This window comes from Meriones unguiculatus, chromosome 5 (genome assembly GCF_030254825.1).
Source record: "Meriones unguiculatus strain TT.TT164.6M chromosome 5, Bangor_MerUng_6.1, whole genome shotgun sequence".
NCBI classification, from domain to species: domain Eukaryota; kingdom Metazoa; phylum Chordata; class Mammalia; order Rodentia; family Muridae; genus Meriones; species Meriones unguiculatus.
In genome coordinates this window covers 112,887,028-112,910,523 of record NC_083353.1, presented here as the reverse complement: position 1 = coordinate 112,910,523, position 23,496 = coordinate 112,887,028, and the positions used below count along the sequence as shown (strand labels likewise).

At 46.1% G+C, this 23,496-nt stretch overlaps 1 protein-coding gene across 4 annotated transcripts; it reads left to right on the top strand.

Annotated features, from left to right (window-relative positions):
* The first annotated feature begins 518 nt into the window (after positions 1-518).
* On the top strand, positions 519-22,896 carry Apobec1 (apolipoprotein B mRNA editing enzyme catalytic subunit 1). Of its 4 annotated transcripts, XM_060384163.1 has the most exons (10): positions 519-897; positions 1,201-1,379; positions 3,727-3,794; positions 9,571-9,651; positions 10,767-10,869; positions 13,623-13,647; positions 14,261-14,348; positions 18,872-19,269; positions 20,558-20,676; positions 22,053-22,896. In XM_060384163.1, exons 7-10 carry the CDS (start codon positions 14,290-14,292, stop codon positions 22,161-22,163), a joined length of 687 nt encoding a protein of 228 aa, XP_060240146.1. In that variant the 5' UTR covers positions 519-897; positions 1,201-1,379; positions 3,727-3,794; positions 9,571-9,651; positions 10,767-10,869; positions 13,623-13,647; positions 14,261-14,289; the 3' UTR covers positions 22,164-22,896. The 4 variants fall into 4 exon arrangements, with proteins under 4 accessions (XP_060240146.1, XP_060240144.1, XP_060240145.1 ...); XM_060384161.1 differs by lacking the exon at positions 1,201-1,379; XM_060384162.1 differs by lacking the exon at positions 1,201-1,379 and having other exon boundaries at positions 10,716-10,869.
* The last annotated feature ends 600 nt before the right edge of the window (positions 22,897-23,496 follow it).

The window sequence follows — 23,496 nt, the reverse complement described above, 5'->3', positions numbered from 1 at the left end:
AGAAGGAAACTTGTGAAAGAAAAAAAAAAACTTTCAGAGAATCATTGTCTAGCTTCTTGGAACACAGCTGAGGAAATAAAACTGAAATCGAAAGCTTTGTGACTTTGAAATGAAATAAACAAGTAAGAAGTTATGCGGGGCCATCTCCTTAACAGCAAGCTGGTGGTCGTTTCCTTCTTAATCGGACTCCCAAGCTTTGTCCCCAGGGCCCCTGACCCCCTGAACTCATCAGAGCCAGAGTCCGGCAAAGAAGGAAACAAACTGAAGCCATTTCGAATACAACTTCCATTTTGAATAGGAGTCAAATATAGCTCCCAAGACCTCCCTGGGTAACTGACATCCGGGCTGGCAAGTTGAGACATGAATGCTGGGTATTGTCACCCCCCCACAGTTGAGTAACCCAACCAATGGGAAAAGGAGAAGTGTACCACAAAGGCAAGACATGTTCCTACGGACATGTTCCTGGACATGTTCCTATCCCTAAGCCCTGATTGGTGGGTTAACTTGGCACAGACCTTTGTGGCTTTGGAGCTTATAAACACTGCAGCATTCTGGCTTGTGGTCTCAGTTCAGCTCCCGAGTCTGTTCTAGGGCCCTGAACGATCCGTCAGCAGCGGCCTGAGCACAATACATATTTGTCATCTGCTTAAATACTTACTAAGATGACCGTTCTTAGATGCAGTCAGCCCCCGGGTCTGTGCTGTTGTCCCTGACTGGTCAGCTTTTGCTGCCTAATTCAAACAAAGACCTTGCTCTGCTGGACTCTTGGGCCCCTGCTTGGATTTTCGGACCCTAACATTCGGTGCTTTGGCCCGGAACCAAGTGCCAAATTTGAGCCTCAAACCTAATTAGCAGGACCTAGGACTGTTTTTTTTTCAGTCATCTGGACCTCCAAAGGTAAGCCTGTATTCTGGTTAACGGTTGGAACCAGTCTGAGGCTCAAGAAAGGAGAAACTGGACACAGCATTGGTCCTAGGGTCAGAGGTGGACAGGAGACATCCTGCCCCCTCACTGGTTGCCACTCGGGGGAACACCTGGTTCTGGTTCTGGTTCTGGGCATGCCGGTCTGTGCACGTCTGTCAGTTCCTGTCTGTAGTTTCGTTTAGTTTGATTGTTGCTCTGTGTTTCCTGTTTGGAAAAATGAGCCAAACTTCATCTGCTGACTGTTCACCCCTTGACTGAGTCTTAACCCATCTCAAGGATTTTCAGGAAAAAAAGGCGCTGAATTGGGACAACAAAAACCTGATAAGCCAGGGCACCCGCAGCTGGGAGCCCAGCACTGCTGGTGAAGGCCCCGCCTCCTGCTCGCCTGACAGCAAAGCCTGACAGCCTGATCTGTGGCTCTTAAAGGGGCACCAGCAGCTCCTCAGCTTTCTCGGGTAAGGAAGCTGGCAGCTATTCCCGCTCCGGAACCGCTGTGCCCGTGAGAGCGGGCCTCAGCAGGTAGCAAGGAGCTCCTCTCTCGAAATGACAGCCGGGAGAAGTGAGGAAAGTTTTGTCAGTCTGTTTTGAATATATGAATGTGGGTGGCCACGACATGGCTGTTTCTGACTGGTCTTAAATGTATGAGTTTACTATGTTCTAGAGGTCTTGGTTATAGATCATTGGCTTATAAGTATGGTTAAAAAATCTCAACATCTGTAACAAAAAGTTGACTTAAAACTAATAACTCAGCACTGGAGCCATTCTGGGCATCAACGCATGTCATGAGCCAGCCAAGGAAACAGGTCTCCAAAGAGACTTTTAAGCTGAGATAAGATTTTCATATAATTTCTATCCTGTCTTAAAAACCAGTGGTTTTGTTTTGTTTTGTTTTAAGATTTAAAACTGCACCTCCATACATTCATAGACAAGAACTTTTCTTGCTGGCAGCCAAACTTTGTAACATAAATGTAACCCACTTGGAATTGATTTGAAAACACTAAATTGTTTACCCTGTTAAAACTTGATTTTGCCTTCTAAAAATTATGGTTGTGCTCTGCGCCTTCACGCTATAAAAAAAAAAGCACATTATTTTGATACTTCAAAAAACACATGATTTAGAGATTTTAAACTTCAAAGAAAGCTTAGAGTTTTATAAAAAATTAAAAACTGGATATTTTAAAATGTTTTAATTTATAAAGCTATGAAACATTTTAAAATTTATCAGATATTTTGTTGTACTCTCTTTATTAATACATGATCTTTATGAATAGATAAATAAGAGTTTAATAATTAGGGTCACAACTAAACATCCGGGACTGAAAAATTCCTATATTGCAATGCAACAGAAGAGAGGCCTTAGGCAGTCTGACAAAGAACTTGAATATTAAAGGGTTACAGCACTAAAAAAATTGAGAATCAGGGGCTTAAAAATTTGCCTCTCCTTACCTAGGGTTTATTCAGGCTAACGGAAGACTTGGCTCTACCTGTCACGGGGCAACAAACACCAGATACGTACAGTCTGAGTTTCTGCATCTGTCCGTTCCTGAAACTGGGATTTTCCCCTGATCTTGCTATTCCTCCTTTCCCCAATTACCAGAAAATTTTAATTCCTGTCCCTAGGCTATATTTGTCTCAGCAGATTTCCTCTTGGCCGACACCATTCAGGGAGCACCTAAGAGCTACAACTTGCTGAGCTCTTGACTTGCTGAAAGCTGATGGAAACTAATCCAGCTGATATAATTCTTCTCTGTCCCTGCAGCTGGATCAGCTAATCAGATGCTTCTGAAAACACCTTATCACCCAGCCTTTGACTAGCAATCTCAGCCTCCCTGGGTCCTGACAACTTATGCCCCAATTTCAGCTGGAAATAGTCACAGAAGAGAGCACATCTTCCCTGCCCCCTTGACATTCTGAAATGCTAAGTCAAAAGTAAATTCCCTTTGGGGAAAGCTTGTTGTTTTTACGCCTCTGGGATAGCCCAAGATACCCTAGCCCAAATAAAACAAAACCTAAGGATAGGAACAAGGAAACCAGGCTGGTAACTGGTTCCAGAATCGATTTGATTGGTCCACTTGGCTAACCACCTGACTCATCACTAACAGGACCACTGGTCCTCCTTTAACTCCTGCTCCTCATAGAACCTTGAATTCTCAACTCAGTTAAACTCCTGGTCCTAAGGACCCAATACAATCCTTTATGCTCTGAAACAGATAATCAAGGATCAGAATAATGTACAAAGACAAAGGGGGAATGTAAGAAGGAACCAAACTGAAGCCGTTTTGAATAAAACTTCCATCTTGAATAGGCATCAAATAAAGCTTAAGCTCCCAGGATCTCCCTGGGTAACTGGCACCCTGGTTGGCAAGTTGAGACGTGAATGCTGGGTATTGTCACCCCAACACAGTTGAATAACCTAACCAATGGGAACAGGATGAGTGTACCACAAAGACTTGTGCCTAAGAAAGTCCCCTGTCCCTAAATCCTGAATGGTGGGATAACCTGGCACAGATGTTTGTGGTTTGGGAGTTTAAAAGCACTGTAACATTCTGGGTTGTGGTCGAAGTTCAGCCCTTAAGTCTATTCCAGGACTCTGAACGATCAGTAGAGGCCTGAGTAAAATAAATTTTTTGTTGTCTGCTTAAATACTTACTAAGATGAACATTCGAAGACCCAGTCAGCTCCCGATTCTGTTTGGTTGTCTCTGACTGGTCAGTTTTTGCTGCCTAATTCAACTGGACTCTCGTGACTGCTTGGGCTGTTTTGGATTTTCAGACTCTAACAATAGTTCTTTCCTTTTCCCAGTGCTGCAGTTGGTTGGTTTGTTCTGATCCTGGATTCTGCATATTAACTCTGAGGACATCATGAGCAAGGTATGGCAGTATTTTTCTACCTCCAGCTCCTGTAATACCAGCATTTGGGAAGTAGAGGCAAGAGGTTCTGGAGTTCCAGGGCAGCCTGAAGTATATGAGACTGTCTGATAAAACAAACGGACAATGTGGACTGGCAAGATGCTCAGTGGGCAAGAGGTGCTTGCTACTGAGCCGAGTGACCTGAGTTTAGTTTCCAGAATCCATTGGTGGGAGAAGAGAACTCACTCCAGAAAGGTGTCCTGGACCTCCTCATGGGCCCCGTGGATGTGCACACCTGTGGATTCTCTCCTTCCACCAGCTGGGCTCTTGGAATAGAACTCAGATCCTTAGACTTGGTGGCAAGCACTCATCCACCTTGCTGGTCATATTTTTCAATTTTAATTTAAAAAAATATTTATTTATTACTTATTTTATGTTATGTGTATTTGTGCACTTGAGTTTGTGTACCACATGTGTGCAGGAGCCTGCAGAGGCCAGATCCCCCTAGAACTGGAGTCATAGACAGTTGTAAGCCCTCATGTGGGTGATGGGAACTGAACCTGGGTCCTCTGCTAGAGGAGCAAGCACTCTTAACCCCTGAACTGTTTCTCCAGCCCCTGTTTTTATTTTTAAGTAAGGAATGGGACATAAATAATCGAAACTCTAGTGACTGCATGAGAGTTTTCTTCTTGTTTTATCTATTATGTTTTGAGACAGGGTCTCATGTAGCCCAGGCTGACCTCACACTCACCAGGAAGCCCAAGGAAGCCCTTGGCCCCTCCTGCCTCCATGCCCCATTGCTGGAATTACACACATGTACCACCATGCCTGCCTAAACCTTTATTTCCTCATCATTTTCTTCTCCACTTAAAACAGTATTGAACACTTCCTCTATCATCAAACACACAGGAATGCTTTGTCTATGAACAGAGAAATTGGACTGTGTGTCTGTAAAGATCTGACCCTGCTGTCTTTGTCAGTGTTCCCGTTCTGTTGATTTTATCATTTTTTTTTTGGGGGGGGAAGGAGAAATAAATGGTTTGGAGTATTACACGAGATAGTATTCTCTCCTTGACTCCTTTGGCCAGGCTTCTCTGAGCCCCTGCCATCACGCCACGGTCACTGGACCAGAGCAGCATTGAATTTCTCAACTTTCATGTTCAGGGTACTGGGCAGGAATCAGATGGCGGTATCTGGCAGAACTGGGATGCTGTGTCTGATCCTGGCAAACATTGTACTGGGTCTAGCCAGATTGCCCCACTCTCCTCATCTGACTTCCCAGATGTCTCTGGGAACTCCTCATTCCCTCCTAGACTGCAGGTGATGTTGTCACAGGCCCCTAGACCTTAGCACAACTGACTCCATGTTGGAAGTACCATTTAGGCCAGAAAACTCAGCACATAGGTAGCTCTACCTGCCAAAACGAACACAAAGTCCATAGTTCTGGGAAAGCCCCTAAGTGTACTAACCTTGCTTTTTGGCTTCTGTGATTCTGCTTCTGGCTAACTGTTCTTGTTAAGTGAAGTGTGTCAACCCAGAACATGATCTAGTGCTTAAAAGCTCACCCTTTCAAGAAAAGCTTGGGCCTACACTGGGATCCTGAACACCCAGTATTGTTGCCAGCTAGCTAATAAAACTCCTTCTATTGGCTTATACCCATGTCTGAGCTGTCTTCTCTGATGCATGTCCCGAAATGCCTTGCTTCAGAAAGGATCCTGTTTAGGACCTGGCTTGCAGTTCAGTGATCTAGAGTAACCATAAAACCCTGGGTTCAATTCCTGCACCCACATCTTGTCTTTGTAATTTTACCACGCCCCGACTCCTCTATCACTCTGCTCCTTGGCATTTTTATGTGCCCACACCCGCTTTTCCTTGTATTTGCAATTACACAGAGCTTTTGTTTTAATTTTTAAGTTATTTAAGTGTGTGAGCACACGTGTGTGGGAGGTCAGAGGACAACTTTCAAGGTCAGTCTCCTTCCAGCAAGTGGGTCTTGGGGATGGAAATCATATCATCTGCTGGGGGCCATGTTGATGGCCCTGGCTTTGTTTTTAAAACAGGGTTTCATGTATCCCAAGCTGGCCTTGAGGTTGCTATTAATATATAGCTACAGATGACCTTGAATTTAGGATTCTTTTTCCCTCCACCTGCCATGGACTGATACTATAGTGTTTAACACTATGTGCTGTAGATAGCACACAGGCAGGCCTTCATGCATCCTAGAACTGAGCTACATTCTCAACCACAGATATAATTCTTTGGGAACAAAAACTCATCACCCCTTCATTGTACCTTTGCCCCATTTGAGTATAACTTGTCACTCTGAGAAAGCCACAGAAAAAATACTGTTAAGAACAATTGCTTTAGGCTGGTCGTGGTGGCGCACACCATCAATCCCAGCACTCGTGAGGCAGAGGCAGGAGGATCTCTGTGAGTTCCAGGCCAACCTGGTCTACATGGGGAATTCCAAACTAGCTAGAATTTTACAGTAAGACCCTGTCTCAAATTAAAAAAAACAAAACAAACAAACAAACAAACAAAACCCCCAAAAAACGGTTTTAGCTACAAACTACTGTTTTTAGTTCTTAGAAGGTAAATGGTAATCCAGGCACAGCAGCCCACTTGGGAAGTTGAGACAGTTCATCTTACCATGAATTCAAGGCCAGCCTGATCTACAGAATGAGACCCTATCTTAAAATTCAAAAAGCAGGGCTGGTCAGATGTTCAGTGAGTAAAGGCACTTGCCACCAAGTCTAATGACCTGAGTTTGGTCTCTGGGACCCAGAAGATGGCAGGAAAGAACCGACTACTGCAAATTGTTCTCTGACCGCCATGCCAGACGTGTGCTAACTACCTACACAAGCACACATGTACACATAAGTAAAACAATTTAAAGGTTTTTGCTTGTCTGTTGTTTGAGACAAAGTCTCTTTTACATAGCCCTGGCTGTCTCGAAACTCCCTATGTAGACCAGGCTGGCTTCCAACTCACAGAGATCCACCGGTCTCTATGCAAGGAGCAGAGTTGTGTTTTTTTTTTGTTTTGTTTTGTTTTGTTTTGTTTTGTTTTGTTTTGTTTTGTTTTGTTTTTAATGCCTTTTAGGTGGCTCTTAACCATCTATAATAAGGAGGTCTGGTGCCCTCTGCTGGCATGCAGGCAGAACGTTGTATATGTAATAAATAAAGAAAATGTTAAAAAAGAAGAAGAAATGTCTCTCAGAGATGTAAAAATAGCTTAGTCAGGAAGCCCACTACACCCAAGGCTGCACCTGATCACCAGAACCCAGTGACGTTAGTCACTCAAGATAACCAGACACAGGACGGGAACTCCACCCATGACGCCCACTTGATGATAGAGAAGCAGAACAAGAGCTCTACTGCGCCTGCACTTCTTCAGGACCACTGCAGACGCTAGAGACATCTGCCCTGTGTCTAGACCGTCTCCCCAGGCACCCTGACCCTTAAATCTGAACTGGACCTTCAGCTGAGATACCCCACGCTGGGGACACTGGCTTAGGACCATAGCTAGGAACTGAAAGTGTGAACCTGTGTGCGACCCCCAGCATAATAAAATATAACTTTTGTCACACCAACTACCTTAGCTTTCTTGCTTGAGTGAGACGCTCCGCCTTCTGGGTGCTGGGTTAAAGACGTGTGCCACCAATCAAAAAGTATTAATAGCCTAGTGAATAATACGGGGGCTGCCGGCTCCTAGAGGGTTAACTGTCCAAAGAGACAGTTATCTCCCAGAGAAATAACAATAATCACTCAGGAATCGTGAATATGACAGCCACCATAAGCAGAGTCCAGGTCAGAAATAGGAGAAGCTGGATCTGATACAGGCGAGCAGCGGGAGATTTTTTTTTTTATATACAAAGGAAGGCGTGAGTCTGTAAGTAAGTCGGTCTAGCTGGGGCTTGGTTCAGCTAGTTGTGTTGTTTTTTCTGCCCCCCTGCTGGCTACAACAAGGATGACCACGCTGGCCACAGCTACTAGAGAGGCCGAGGCTCGAACCGGGAGCGCTGCCTCAGCACCGCAGTTTGAGGCCAGCTTGGGAAACGTGAGGAGAACTACCCCCAAAGACAGCCCCCCCCCCAAATTCCACAAACAAAACAAAAGCTACAACAAGAGAGAAAATTCAAACCCAAACAAACACCTTCCCTCCCACCCCACACACACAGCAACATCGCAGCATCCCCGGGCCTTGCAGGAAACAGTTCCCGGGAAAGGTGAGCCAGCCGGTGGGAACTTGAAGTTTTAGGCGTCCTCCGCCTAGGAAAGACGAGTTTTGCTCGCGGGTCCTTGCCTGAGGACTGTCTTCTGGAAACGGTGGATCGAGGTGTCTTCGGGGGTTTTGTCTCTGCAAGGTCGTAACTGCGTGAGCCCCAACACGCACATGCGCCCGGTTGCTGCGCATCCACCGGGCCCATTCCTGCAGCGAGGAACGCCTGACCTGGATTGGAGGCGGAAACTGAGGCATACGCCTGCACGCGGATTGTTTGGACCGTGTTGTTCCAGGCCAACAACCTGTTCCCGCGATTTGAAATTTCCTGGTTTAAAGGATGAATAGTGAAGTGATTGCTCATCCCGAGTGATGCCAGTCCGCCACTGCTGAAGCATTACGTCATCTTCTTTGGCTTAGTTCACCTATCGCTAAAATGTTCTGTAAAATCCGCTCTGTTTAAGAAACAACCCGAGTGGGAACCCAAGTGGGAACCCGAGTAGATCTCAGATCTGGCTGAGACAGTGGGCGCGGCTTCATTTCTATCGCGGATGTCTCTCAAGGAAAGGGTGCTCAAGATTAATCCCGTGGTGCCAAAAAGATGCTTGTTTTCGGGGTCCAGCTGGCCAGAGTCTAAAGGCGGGTAGTCTGGGCGGGAGTGTTTGCTCTATCCAGGCTGTCTTCACCCAGGCTAAAAAGCTATTTCGTAGGTCCCGGCTAAAGCATGTCTAAAGGGCTAGGGATGAGTTCCATCGGTAGGAAGACCTGGGTTCCATTCTCGAGACCAGGTGTGGTGGCACACAGCGATAAAGCCAGCACTCCAGAGGTGGCCGGTGGGAGGAGCAGAAGTCATCATGGCCTCAGAGCCAGTTGGAGGCTAGCCCGGGATAAATGAAATTCTGTCTTTGAAAGGAGTCACTAATGTCTTAATTGCCTTGTAACCCCCTCTCTAGGACTGTATCCTAAGGGAGTGATTCTCTAGAGAGGGAGGTGTAAGGATGGTGCTTGGGACCTTATTTACAATGCCTAAGTATTCGTTAAAAAAAAAAAAGACGTGCCTGTCTGTGCATTACATGTATGTCTGGTGCCCATGGGGGTCAGGAAAGGGTGTTATGGCCTCCTGGAAATAAAGTGACCCATGACTGTGAACTTGCCCTGGTGGGTGCTGGGAATTGAACCCAGGTTCTCTGGAAGGGCAACGGGAGCTTTTAACCATTGAGCTGTCTCTCCCTAACCTAGAAAGAGGCAGTCTGTGAGCAGCTGCACGGCGGAGACATATTTAGAGAGGATGAGCTTGTTTCGGGAGGCCTCGGGGTTCCTGTTGTGCGTTCTTAGTCCCACTAATACACTAATTGCAAAAGGATTCATAAACTGGCTGTGGTGGTGAATGCCTTTAATCCCGACCCTTGGAGGCAGAGGCAGGGGGAGCTCTATGAGTTTGAGGTCAGCATAGGAAGTTACAGGGCAGCCAGGATTACAAGGAGACTCTGTCCCAAAAGAACGCAAACAAACAACAAATAAAGATTGATCCAGCACACTTAAAGACCTTTAATAAAAAGATTCATTTTTTATTTAGTGTATGAATGTGCGGAGTCATCCGGGAAGAGGGAACCTCAGCTGAGGAAATGCCCCTCCCCCCCACCAGGTTGGCTTATAGGTAAGTCTGCGGGCATTTTCTTGATTGATGATTGGTGTGGGAGGGCCCAGCCCACTGTGGATGCAATGCCATCCTTGAACAGGTGTTCCGTGGGTAGATTCCAAAGCAGGCTGACCAAGCCAGGGAGAGCAAGCTGGTAAGCACTGTTCCTCCATGGCCTCTGCTTCGGTTCCTGCCTCCAGGTCCTGCTTGAGAGCCTGCCCTGGCTTTCCTCAGTGATGGAGGAAGTGTAAACCAAGTAAGCCCCTTCCTCCCCAAGTTGTGTTTGCTCTTGGACATTATAATAGCAACAGAGTCCAACCTAGGATAAGACCCTAGTGGGAGGTTTAGGGCTGACGCTGAGCCCCAGAGGAATTGGTAGCCTGAACTTGACCCAAAGTTCTGACAATAGAGGATGGCTACAGAGAAGGATAGTGCATTGTCTTTCTTGTTAGGGATTAAAAGTCCAGCAGGTTTACTCACACAGTTAACCTTCCCTTCGGGAGGAAGGGAGCGTCAGAACTAGTTATCTGACTCAGAGGCCAAGGTCCTCCTTTTGCATCTTAAAGTGCCCCTCCTTTTCCCAACAGACAAGTGGAGCAAAGAGCAAATGAAAGGAAGTAATAGTCGAGGCCCACCACAGTCTCACCAGGTCACACCAAGGACTCCCAAGTTAGTTACAGAAACACCTTCGTTCTCTCTGACCTCTGTACTGTCTTCTCTCCCAGCCATTTTTTAAAAATAATTTATTTTATGTGTATTAGTGTGAAGGTGTCAGATCCCTTGGAATTGGCATAACAGACAGCTGTGAGCAGCCCTGAGGGTGCTGGGAATTGAACCCCGGGTCCTTTGGAAGAGCAGACAGTGCTCTTAATCATCACTGAGCCATCTCTCCAGCCCCTTCTCTCCCGTTCTTACTTGAACTTGAAGGAAGGAGAAAGCTTCCTAAGTTTAGATGCCACTAGAGAGTTTTGAAGTTTGATATCGCTGGCGTTCTGTTCTGCAGAATTGATGTCATTGTGGGTTTTCTCGTCACAGAGGATAAAAATCCAGATGGCACTTCCTTCTTCCTTTACATACTACAGATACCAAGCAAGTGCTTACACTTAGGAATGAGTCATCCTCTGTCCATGCAGGTGGCTGTGGGCACACCTGAGGAAACAAAGTCCAGCACATAGCTGGCAGAAGCCGTCCCTGCAACAGAAGCTCCAGAGCAGAGCGAGATGAGCTCCGAGACAGGTAAAGCGATGCTGGGTCCTGGCAAGGCGTTTAGTTGATTTTTCCCCTTTATTTTGCTTCTTTCCATAAAGCTTTGTCATGTTGCCCCAGGCTGGTCCCCAACTCCCGGCCTCAAGTGATCCCCCTGTTTCACTCAGCCTCTTGAGAATCTGGGTAGACAAGTGCCTGCTCCCGTGCTTAGCTTGGGTCCATGGTCTTGAAGGGTGCATCAGTGCATGTTGGTACAACCTGCTTATGCTTGGGTCCCTGGTGCTTTCCGTCTTTCCTATTATAATTCATACCTTACTACCATTCTTAAGATGAGTTACTATTCTGATGAAGATTTTCTGCCTTCTAATGCTTTTGATGACTAGCACTAAATTAATGTTGGTTTCATGGCAATAAAAAAAAAAAAAAATTAAGTTAGCTGGGTCTGGTGACCTGGGCCTGTAATTCTAGTTACTCGGAGAGGCCAAGGCAGGAGAATTACAAGTTGAAGGTCTTTGTGGACTGTAGGGCAAGTTCAGAGCCAAGTTAGGTAACTCAGCAAGACCCTGCCTTTAGAAAGGGTGGGAGAGCTGGAGGGGTGGCTCAGCAGTTAGGAGTGATTGCTGCGCTTCTTAGATTCCCAGCAGTCACAGGAGGCTGCTCACCACTGCCTGTAACTTCAGCTCCAAGGGCTTCAATGCTCTCCTCTGTCCTCCTCGGGCACCTTCACAAACACACACACACACACACACACACACACACACACACACACACACAACTGGAAAAAGCTTTAAGTAAAAAGAACGAGGCTAGAGCTTAGTGGTAGAGAGCTTTGCCTAGCATATGTGAGGCCCTGGGTTCAACCCCTCAGTCCTGCCCCACTTCCCACTGAAAGAAGTAAAACTATAGTTTGAAAGGACTAATTAAGATAAAATGGAAAAGGTAGCAATGGACTATTCCATAGTTGCCTGACTAGCCAATGATTAATTGATGTTAATCAGGTGTGGTTATTTCTACCTGTCATTTAAATAGTCTAGAAACTGGAACAGGAGGATTGATTTCCAGGAAATTGAAGCTATTCTGGGCAATATAATAAGTTTCACACCACCTTAGGCGATAATATGAGACACCCCCACACTTCTAAATAAACAAACAGCCTGGGAATATAGCTCAGTTAGACTAGCATCCAAGATTCCCGGGTTCCATTCCCAGGGCCATAGACATGGTGGCACATGCCTGTGATCTGAGCATTTGAGAGGTGGCATATAAAAAAAACATACAGGAGAGAGAGCATGACTAGCTTTGGAAGGAAATGATTTCAGGGGAGGTGGAATTGGAAGCAACTCCTACAATATTAATTAATTAATTAACTAATTAATTAATAATTTTTAGTAGAGTTCGAGTCTTCAGAGAATTTTTAAATTTTTATTTATCTATTATGTATAGTTGAGACAAGGTCTCAGGTAGCCCAGGTTGACCTTGAGCACACTGTGTAGCAGAGGATGACCTTGAGAATTTCTGAAGAGATATGACTGAAATAGTGCTTTGGACACGTTTGCCTACTATTTAATTGGTTTGGAGCTGGACACAGAAAAGAGTGAAAACAAGGAAGCCACTCGGCCTATTTATTATCATAGAGTCTCAAAAACAAACAAACAAACAAACAGAAGCCCAGGGAATGGTGGTGGAGCCGTCTGGAGAGGATTGCACCCTTTCTTCTGTAGGCTTGAGTCAAGGAGACAGTGGTTCTGATAATTACAAATCAGATGCCCAGAGCTGCAAGAAAAAGATCAAAACTTTGAGGCGTGAAGGGACTGTTCTCCTACAGTTTACACAGGGCAGGCGTGAGGTCGATGTTTGGGGAAGTTCTTCCAGAAGAAGTACAGTTGTCTGTGGAAGATGCAACCACAACGATCCTGTGTAAACCCGCTTTATCCTTAAAACCTCCAACTCTGGAAGAACTGGAGACTATTCAGGAAGCCGCACAGGGTACGGTTTAGCCACGAGCAATGACAGAAAAGGAAGGATGCGGATAGTCTACTGTAGGGGACACCCTGTCTGTGTTAACTGTTTAATAACCCACTGACCACTAACGCTGTAGGGAGCACCCTATCTTGCCTTTACTGTTAATAACTAGAGACTATTCCGCATTTGTAGGCTGGAAGTATTCAATCAAACCAGGCATGCAAAACACCTGACAGATAATGACAAAACTTGGGAGCTTAGACGTTGGTTTTGCCTTAAAAGCAAAACTTCAAACCCAAGTTTTATAAAATCTGAAAAAGTTTTAAAGTCAGAAATTATTACCCGCCATTCCTATTGTTAGAGCTGTAAGAAAGGAGATGCAGTCTTTGTGGATGGACGGTCTCTCCGGGTTTATTAGAAACCTAAGTCTGAAGCTGAGCATGGTGGCACACGCCTTTAATCCCAGGACCCCGGAGACAGGTGGATCTCTGTGAGTTTTTAGGACAGCCAGGGCTACACAGAGAAATCCCAGTCTCAAAAAACAAGTGAAGAAGAAGGAGGAGGAGGAGGAGGAGAAGAAGAAGACTTTCCCATTAGATTGATTAGGTCAGATCTCAAAGCATAGCCTAGGCAGAACTTGAACTCGGATATCCACACACCACGGCATTTGCTGTGCTGGGATGAAAGGCCTGCCCTCCTGTCCTGGCTTCTACATCATTTCCCCACATGATTTGTACATTTGGGAGACTATAGAACCTGTTTTCACAGCAGCTCAATGTGAACTTGGGTGTTATTTGACAAAATCGTCTCTTGGTTTACAGGTCCTGCGGCTGATCCCACTCTGAGGTAAGACAAGCACAGTGCCTCCCAACAGAGTCACACAGAAATGGACATGTAAGAACCCCAGGACGGGGGCTGGAGACATGGCTTAGTGGTGAAGAGCACTGGCTGTTCTTCCAGTAGGTCCTGGGTTCAAATCCTAGCAACATCTATGATGGAGTCTGATGCCCTCTTCTGCACAAATGTGCAGACAGAGCACTCATACATAAAATATATAACTAAAAATTTAAAAAAGTGTTAAAACAATTTGATTTTGTTTCCATTAAATGGTAAAATTATGTGTGTATATGTGTACACTAAAATTGTGTGGCTTGTGCTTGTTTGATTGTTTGTTTGAGACAGGGTTTTTCTGTGTAGCCTTGGCTGTCCTGGAACTCACTCTGTAGAGCAGGCTGGCCTGGAACTTATAGAGATCCTCTGCCTCCCAGGTGCTGAGATTAAAGGCGCGTGCCACCACCATTCAGCTCATTCCACAGCATTTTAGAAACGGCGCTTTCTATATTAAGGTTGTTCTGGGTTCTGGCTTTCACAGGCCAAGCTCCAATCACACGGGTTTTCAGCAGGGCCTCTCAGCAAGCCCTGAGGAGTCAGGCCCACATCTCTCTCTTTCCTCTCTCAGTGACCTTAGGGGATAAGACACACTGAGACATGCCGTTGTGCCTCCGTCCTGTGGAAAAATGTTTCCTGGTGACACACAGTTCGCAGAGGTCAGCACAAACATCCTTTAACCGTTTATCTTTTCCATTTCTTTAGTTAATCTGCCGTTGTGAGTTTTAGGAATTTTTTTTTCTTCTTTCTCTTTAAGGGAAAAAAAAAAGCTGAGGAACAGTCTAACCATCTTCATTATTACCACTAAATTTACTCTGTTTTGCGTGTTGGAAAACAGGCGCGCTATGGCCCACTTAATGAGACAAACAAATAGGAAATTCCTTGTGCGAGAGGGATTGTGGGTGGTGAAAGGTTAAAAAGCAGCGCTCAGAGCATCTTCCTTGCTTTAGGTTTCCCCTTGGCCCTGCCACACTACTGTCAGTGTGGTGTGAATGAACGCCCAAAGTGCTGATGCTTTACCAACCACTGCGTGCCTGGACCCTAGAATCTCTCCAGACTCTGCCTACTATCTGCCATGTTCTTCTTCAAAGATTTGTGCAAAGTCCTGGCAGAGCAATCTATTATCTATCTATCTGTCTATCTATCTATCTATCTATCTATCTGTCTGTCTGTCTGTCTATCTATCTAAGGCTTTTTATGTGTGTGGTGAATCACCTCTTCCTCCGACCATTTTCCAAGAAGCGCCCACTATCTACCACATGGGGGCGCGTTTGCCTTTTTCTGGTACCTAGAGGCCACCGATCCGGCTTTCAAACCCGATGCGTCCTTCTTTTGGATGTGCGCTTCTCAGGGGAACGCAAGTCTCTGTGCCAAGTCTGGCTTGCCGCGTGCTCGTTCTGAAGCATCAGGGCTAAGGATTAGATCCTGATAAGCCTGTGCCTTCCCACCTGTGGTTTTGAGCCGATGTCTGCTGCCTCTTGTTGAGGGCTCTTTCTGAAAAGGATCATTCGTTGGTCACTGAGAAACCGGATCTTTATAGATCACTTAGACGCGATTTCAGCAGACTTTTCTTTCTATATGTGTATGAATGCTTTGCTCACATGTACGTCTGTGTGCATACACCATGTGAATGCAAGGTGCTGGATGAGGTCAGAAGGGGGTGGTCTGATCTTGGGATCTGGAGTCACAGATGGTTGTGAGCCTCCGTGTGGGTGCTGGCTGGGAACCAAAGGCAGGTCCTCTGTAAGAGCAGCCAGTGCATTTCACCGCTGAGCCATCTCTCCAGCCCCCCAGACTTCTCTTAGTCGTTATTAACTGACTTGTTTAGTTTTGCTGGTACCTCCTTGGGGATCCGAAGTTCTCACTCTTGGTTCTGACTCCAAGTGGTCCAGATCACAGTGAAGCTGGGAGGGGGTCATGGGAGGGGGCTGCAGGTTTTATTTCGTTTTGTGTTTTCATTGTCACCATTCTTCATCTCTTTTTGCTTCTTCAGCTTAATTTCTGTGGTTACTGTGATCGGGTTTAGCTCCTGTGACTTTGTTTCTGTTATACTAACAGGCCCCCAGGCCCTAGCAAAACTGACGCCATGTTGGAGGGACCATTCAGGCCTGAGAAACCTGCTTGTACGCAGCAACACCTGCCAAAGAAATAACAAATACCTAATCCATCAATGTCCATAGTTCTGGGAAAGTTTCTAAATGTACGAACCTTGCTTTTTGGCTTTTATAGTTCAACTTCTGGCTAACTGTTTTTGCTAACTGAGGTGTGTCAACACAGGATGTAGGTTTCACGCTTAAAAGCTCACCCTGAAAAAAGCTTAGGACTGCACTCGGGTCCTGAACAGCCAGTGTAGTGGCCAATAAGTACTTTCGATTGGCTTGGACCCAGGTCCGAGAGGTCCTTTCTGGTGGATACTCCACAATATTACTGGAGATTCAAAGCATTGCCTCCATAGTCTCCACATGCCGCTAAGGGAATCGGGGTGTCCTCTTGAGGGTCTTAGTCTTGTTAACGAGAGGATTCAAGACGAGCTCAGAAAAAAAAGTGCAAGAAAGATTTTATGTGAGTTAAAAAAAAAAAAAAAAAGCCTCAGGAGAGACACGCTGTAAGTCTCAGTGGCTGCCCAGAAGGGAAGACAGAGAGGAGAAAGAGAAAAGTTATGTGATGAGTTAAGTCAGCCTGGAGGTCCGCCACAATGGTGGACATGTACGCACGTGCTGTGGAGGGGAGCTACAGAGGAAAAGCCAAGCCTACCGCACTAGGGCAAGCCTGCTTAGGCTCTGACCAGCATCTGGAAGAAAGGAGCAGGAGAGAAGAAAAAGGAAGTCTTCCCAAGTCAAGATTAAATACACTTACAAAAATTTTATTAGCAGTATTAACAAAATGCAGTGACTGGAAAATTTGGAAAAGCACAGTCATTTTCATGTTCCCTACCATGAGCTTGATTATTATTATTATTATTTAATTTTTGGCTTTTTGAGACATGTTTCTCTGTGTAGCTCTGGCTGTCTTTGAACTTGCTCTGTAGAACACGCTGGCCTCAAACTCAGAGCTCCTCCAGCCTCTGTCTCCTGGGGTCAAAGGCATGTGACCCCCATCCTCCACCCAGGAGCCCTTTATTTTATTTTTTAATAATTTATTTTTATTTCATGTGCATTGGTGTCTTGTCTGCATGTATGTCTGTGTGAGGGTGTGAGTTATAGACAGACCACGTGGGTGCTAGGGTTTGAACCTGGGTCCCCTGGACGAGCAGCCAGTGCTCTTAACCACTGAGCCATCTCTTTTGGCACATAATAAGGTCTTTTTTTTTTTTTTTTGACAGGGCTTCTCTGGGTGGCCTTGGCTGTCCTGGACTCACTTTGTAGTCCAGGCTGGCCTCAAACTCACAGAGACCTGCCTGCCTCTGCCTCCCCGAGTGCTGGGATTACAGCTGTGTGTAACCACGCCCGGCTGACATAATCTATTCCTGGGCGTGGTTTAAGGTGGTCCCTCTTTCCTAAGGGGGTGGGCCCTCGGCCAGGTGATTGGCTCAGTGGACTAGCTCTTCCTCCTCTTCTGCTTTTCTCCTTTCTCTTCCTTCTTCTTGTAGCCCTATCTGAAATCTTGAACTCATAGAGATCCGTTTATTTCTGTCTCCCCCGTGATGGGATTAAAAGCAAGCGCCACCGATGTCCAGCTTTTAAATATCTATTTTTGTTTAACTCTTTATGTATATGTGTTTGTGTATATGTGTGTGATTGTATGTATATGTGTGTGTAGTGTCTGCAGAGGTCTGAAGCGGGTGTGAGAGCCCTTGGAAATAGAGTTAGGGATGTTTGTGAGTTGCCATATGGATGCTGGGAATGGAACCTGGTGCCCATTTCTTTGTTCGGTTTTTGACAATGTCACTGTTTGAGAACTTTGTACATGCATATAATGCGTGTTGATCATATCCACGCAGATTTTTCTCCCCTCCAACTTCTCCCGTGCTGCCCCCTCTACATTTTTCTCCCACTCTGTTGGGGTTTTTTGAGACAGGGTCTCACACGGTCGTACACATCAGCTTGGAGTTTGAGACCCGCTTGTTTCAGTCTTTCCGGTCTTCCTTGTACTGTGCCTAGCTAGAAGGGTTCATCCGTGCGTAACATGATAGTTCAGGGACCGGGGGAACAATTAGGATTAAAAACACCAATGGCCTTGTGCTGCAGAGAGGGTCCTCACTCAGAACAGTCCTGAGTTGAGAGTCATAGCTTTCAGACACAGAGGAACCTGTGCGCAACAAACCTAAGGAACATTATTCCCCTCCAAACCCCCTCCCTTGCTTCGTCTCTTCCTCCAGCTTCTCTTTTTCTTACATGTACTATTATTAATTTGTGTGTGTGTGTGTGTGCGCGTGAGCACCTCGGCACAAGCGTGGAGGTCAGAGAGCCTGTAACCCAGGCTGCTCTCCAACTTGTTGTCATCTTCCCGTCTCGGCCTCCTCAGTGCTGAGATTATACGTGCCACCGGTCCTGGAAATTTGAAAGATAAACTTTCCGGAGAAAAGGACAGAGAGGTATCTCAGTTGGTGAGTGCTTGCTGCAGGCAGGAAGCCCTGGGCTCCCACACATCAGTAACTGCAGTCCTTTGGGTAGAAGCGGGAATATCAAAAGTTCAAGGTCTGGCCAGGAAGACAGCTCATGGGGTGCAGTGCTTACTTGTTCAGGCACAAGTGCACGATTTTGGACTGCAGAAAAGCCAGGCCTGGTGGCGTGTGTCCGTGCAAACTCCCCCTAAGTGGCTCCAGGAAGCCTGCTCACCAATGCGCTGGTCGGGGATGTCCTCCTGTTCATCCAGAGACTCTGTTTTGGAAAAAAAAAAAAATGAGGTGGAGGACGGCAGAGGAAGGCATCTAGCACTGACCTCTAGCCTGTGCGTGTGCACATATATGTGCAAATGTATAACTACGACACACACACACACACACACACACACACACAGTGAAATAAAATAAAAATAGAATAAAGATCAAGGTCATCTTCAGCTCTCCCAGCAGGCCTGGAGTATGTAAGATCTAGTGTTTGTGTGTGTATATATATATATATATATATATATATATATATATATATATATATATAATTTTATTTTATTTTATTTTTTTAAGGCACGAGGGGAAAGGTCTCTTAGTTTTCTTAGACTGCATGGGAGTCTTTTTACGTTTCAGGAGAAGAATCGAACCCCAGGAGTTCGGAGCCTTCTTTGACCCTCAGTTACTTCGGAAGGAGACCTGCCTGCTCTACGAGATCAACTGGGGCGGAAGGCACAGCGTGTGGCGGCACACGGGCCAGAACACCGACAGACACGCGGAAATCAATTTCATAGAAAAATTTACCTCGGAAAGATACTTTTGTCCGTTCACCAGGTGCTCCATCACCTGGTTCCTGTCCTGGAGTCCCTGCGGGGAATGCTGCAGGGCCATTGTGGAATTTCTGAGCCGGTACCCCAACGTGACTCTGTTCATTTACGTGGCACGGCTTTATCACCACACGGATGAGCGGAACCGGCAAGGGCTCAGAGACCTCTGTCGCAGAGGTGTGACCATCCGGATCATGACGGAGCAAGGTAGAGGGTGGTGATGGCAGGGGAACAGACACCCAGAAGTCAAAGTCCATCCTGAAGGGAGGGAGGGAGGACCAGGCTTGACCTTCACCGTACAGGAAGGATGGACAATAGTTATTCCTTCCTCTGCTCTGGGTACCTCTGTCTCCCAGGCCTCTTAACTTCCTTTTAGGGAGTATGACTGTGAAAGGAATTTCATTCTTACGGGCTCTGTCTGCTAACCTAGTCCTTGGAACTATTAGGCTCTGTACAATCTGACCTAGGCCCAATCTATCCTAGGCCTGGAATGTTTGCAGCCTCTGAGACTTCCTGCTCTATAAGCTCACCCTTTCTTCTTCCCGAGCTCTGGGCTGGCTGGTTCAGCGCAGCCATTTTGGTTCAAACTCCTTTCCTAGCTGATTTACTCAATGTGGCTTTTCTCTAGGCCCCTGAATTGCTCTGCTTGGCCTCAAACTAACCTCCAGGAGTCTTCTAGCTTCTCATTCTCTGGCTTATTCTGCCCTCCCCTATGTCTAGCTTGTTCTCACATTCAACCTCTCTCTATATATACTACTTTCCTAGTGAAACTGCCTCGTCCCCCCGCCCCCATTCTCTGTGTTGCCCTTTAAGTAGCTCCCCTTCAGAGTTGGGTGTATCCTATTCTGTCAACTTTGATTAGTCACCTTTTCTGCCCCTTGAATTAGACATCCTTTTCAACAGGGACGATTCCTCCTAACTTTACCTTTACTGTTTGAGATGAAAGGCGTGTGCCACCACACCCGGGCCTAAGCTTTTCTTTACCTGAAATTTGCGCTATACCAGGCTGGCCTTGAACTCAGATTTGCTCGCCTCTGCCTCCTGGATTAAAGGCATGTTTGTATTCCAGCCCGAGCACCCAGACCTAGAAGGTCACTGGCTGTGATCTCTTGCCAGAGCCTCCATGTTCTGAATTAAAAGTCTTTCTACATGTGACCACCTCTTGAAGTAAATAGGAAGAGCCTTTATGTAGAGTGCATGCTGTGGTCGCTGCTACTGGGGATTGAAGCCAGAGCTTGTACGTGCTAAGCTTACCTGCGAGATAAGCTCTCTGCTACTGAGCCACGTTCCTGTTCTCTTAAACTGTATTCGAGGCAGGGTCTGTAAGTTGCTACCCTGGATTTGCCATGTAGCTCAGGGTGGCCTTGATTTTTGCAGTTTTCCTGCTTCAGCCTGCCGAATACCTCGGATTGCAGGCAGGAACCACTCTGCCCAGGTAATTTTGAGCCATTTACCGTCGTATTTGTTAAACGAATCAAATTCTGTGTTTCTCTAGAGTGTTACTACTGCTGGAGGAATTTTGTCAACTACTCACCTTCGAACGAGGCTCATTGGCCAAGGTACCCACATCTGTGGGTGAGGATGTATGTTTTGGAACTCTACTGCATCCTTTTAGTAAGTGACTTTGGCTTTTCATTTGTTTCTGTTTTTGAGACAAGGTCTTAAATAGTCTAGGCTGACCTTGAACTTACTATGTAGTCGAGGATGACCTCAAATTCCTGGTTCTCCTGTCTCCACCTTCTGAGTCCTGGGGTTATATATAGTCTCGTGTCACCATGGTCCCTAGTAAGTTCCTCCTCCTCCTCCCTCTCCTTTTCCTCCTCCTCCAGTGTGCCTGTGTGTGTTTATGAAAGGGTGTCACAAGTGTGCAGGTACCTACATAGGATCCCCTGGAGCTGGAGTTAGAGGCGGTTGTGAGGCACCTGAGGTGTGTGCTGAGAACTGAACCCCGGGTCAGTCTGCACGAGTATCAGTTACTTTCATCAGTGATCCTTTATATCACAGTTGTGTGATAAAACATCATGAGCAAGAGCAGCTGATAGAAGGAAGGTAGAGCCCATATCTCTGAGGAGACACGGTCGCAGATACAGAAAGAGGAGAGATTATATCTCAGCCACACGTAGGAGCCAAGTGTTCAAATATACCAGCCCATGGTGGATATTTCATTCAAATCACCGCAGTGCTCACAACCCTGGGCTATCTCTCCAGAGCCTCCCACAAGTTTGTTTGTTTGTTTGTTGTTTGTTTTTGAGACAGGGTTTCACTATATAACCTTGGTTGGCCTGGAACTCACAGAGATCTGCCTGCCTCTTGTCCCAAGTACTGGGACTAAGGTGCGTGTATACCCCTGCCCCCCAACAACTTTCTTGTCAGTTTATTTAAGAGACAAAAGTTTTGATACAAAAAGATGTATCCTTGGTGCTTCTCTTCTGAAAAATTTCCCATATACTCTCATCACATTTTTGATTTATACTTACATTTATTTATTTAACTAAATAAGTTGTTTAACTCATGTTAAAAAGGAAAAACAATGTTCTGAAACCAGGCATGGTGAAACACGCCTGCAATCCCAGCACTCGGGAGGTTGAGTTAAAAGGATCCTGAATTCAAGGCCAGCCTGGGCTATAAATCTAGGCTGTGTTCCAAAAATCTGTACCATTGCCGCCATCAAAGACATACCACACAAAAGACTCCTTTAGTGGGAAGTAAGCGGAGGAGGAAATGGGTCAGTCGGTGTGAGAAGTGTCTGGGATGCACAGAGATTCCATTTTTACCTTTATTGCTGTTGCAGTCACATTTACCCCGGGGCCAAGGGGTCTTATTCTCACAGCGGGGAAGTCAGCCACAATTACCGAAGAGAAGGTGCCTCATTTGGATTCTTGGTCCAAATGGCAATTCGGTTGAATTCCGAGAGAAATGTTTAAATTGTTCACAATAATAATGGTTAACTATTACTGAGGATAAAATATAATCTTCTTTGTCTGTTTCAGGGACTTCCACCCTGCTTAAAGATTTTAAGAAGAAACCAAAATCAGCTCACAATTTTTAATCTCGCTTTTCAACACTGCCATTTCCAAAGGCTGCCGTACTACATCTTTTAGGCTACAGGGTCGAAATGAACCCTTTGAGATGGAGATGAATACAATGACAGCATGTATACTGTTTTGACAAGAGCAATGATGACCCACTAAAGAGCGACTGCCGTGAAGAATCTAGAAACTGAGTGGGAGCTGTCGTCCGTGGGTGGAGCCCTAGTTACACACACGAGGCTCTGGGTTCAAAGTCCAGAAAAGCAGAGAATATAGAAATTGAGCCAGGAATGGTTGTACACTCCTGTGATGCCAGCAACTTGTGAGGCAGAGGCACCAGGTCTCTGTGAGTTCAAGGCCAGCCTGGTCTATATAGCAAGACCCCCCCCCCGGCCAGCCTAGGACTATGCAGTGGGATCCTGTCTAAAAAAACAACCCCCACCCCCAAATCAACAATTTAGACATTGAAGAGTCAGGTAAGTTGGTCCATTCCTGTAAGCCCAGTAATGGAGTGGTTGAGGCAGGAGGACGACAATTCAAAGTCATCTTGAGCGACACAGTAAGTCTGACATCAGCCTGGACAGTTATGACACTTGGTGTGCCAAGTCCATCGGGTTGTGCCAGGAGCCAGCGGACAACACCTCATGCCAGCTTGCATGGTGGAGCCACTCAGACCGGCTCAGTCACTTGCCTGCCTCACCCTCCAAAGGCTGTCATGGCATGCCAGTGGTCCCTGGGACCTTCCTAACTTCTGACAAAAATCTACCTATGCATTTTCATGAAAATAAAAACCAAATCGCCTGTACTTATTCACTGTTAGTATTGCGTGTGTGGACGGGGTTGTGTGTGGACACTGTGGCACTCCTGTGGAGGGCAGAGGACAACTTTCAGGGTGCTTCCTCTTCTCCTTCTATCGTTCTGGAGAGTGAATGCAGATGGCCAGTTCAAACAGGAGAATTACATCCCCCTCCCCAAGCTGTCCTTTTTTCGAGACAAGGGTTTCGCTGTGTAGCCCTGGCTGTCCTGGAACTAGCTCTCTAGGCCAGGCTAGCCTTGCTTCCCGAGTGCTAATATGAAAGATACGCGCCGCCACCACCCGGCTATACATTTTTTTTTTAAAACTGCAGTGAAAGAACAGTTTATCAATTGCTATTGTGTGTGTTTGACACCTATTGGAGTTCGTGAGAAAAATGAGACAAGAAAGTTAATCCTAGTGGGGATCAGGAGTGACTGCTTCATTGGAGTCAAACAAACAGCATCTTCTTGCTTTGACTTGTTTCCATTTTGAGACTCAAGTCTCAAAAAGCTTTCAACTCACTATGTAGTCATGGATGACCTTGAACTCTCCATCCACCACCCGGTCTGGGATCCAGACCTCAGCTGTGGTCTCTCTCCAGTTCACTCT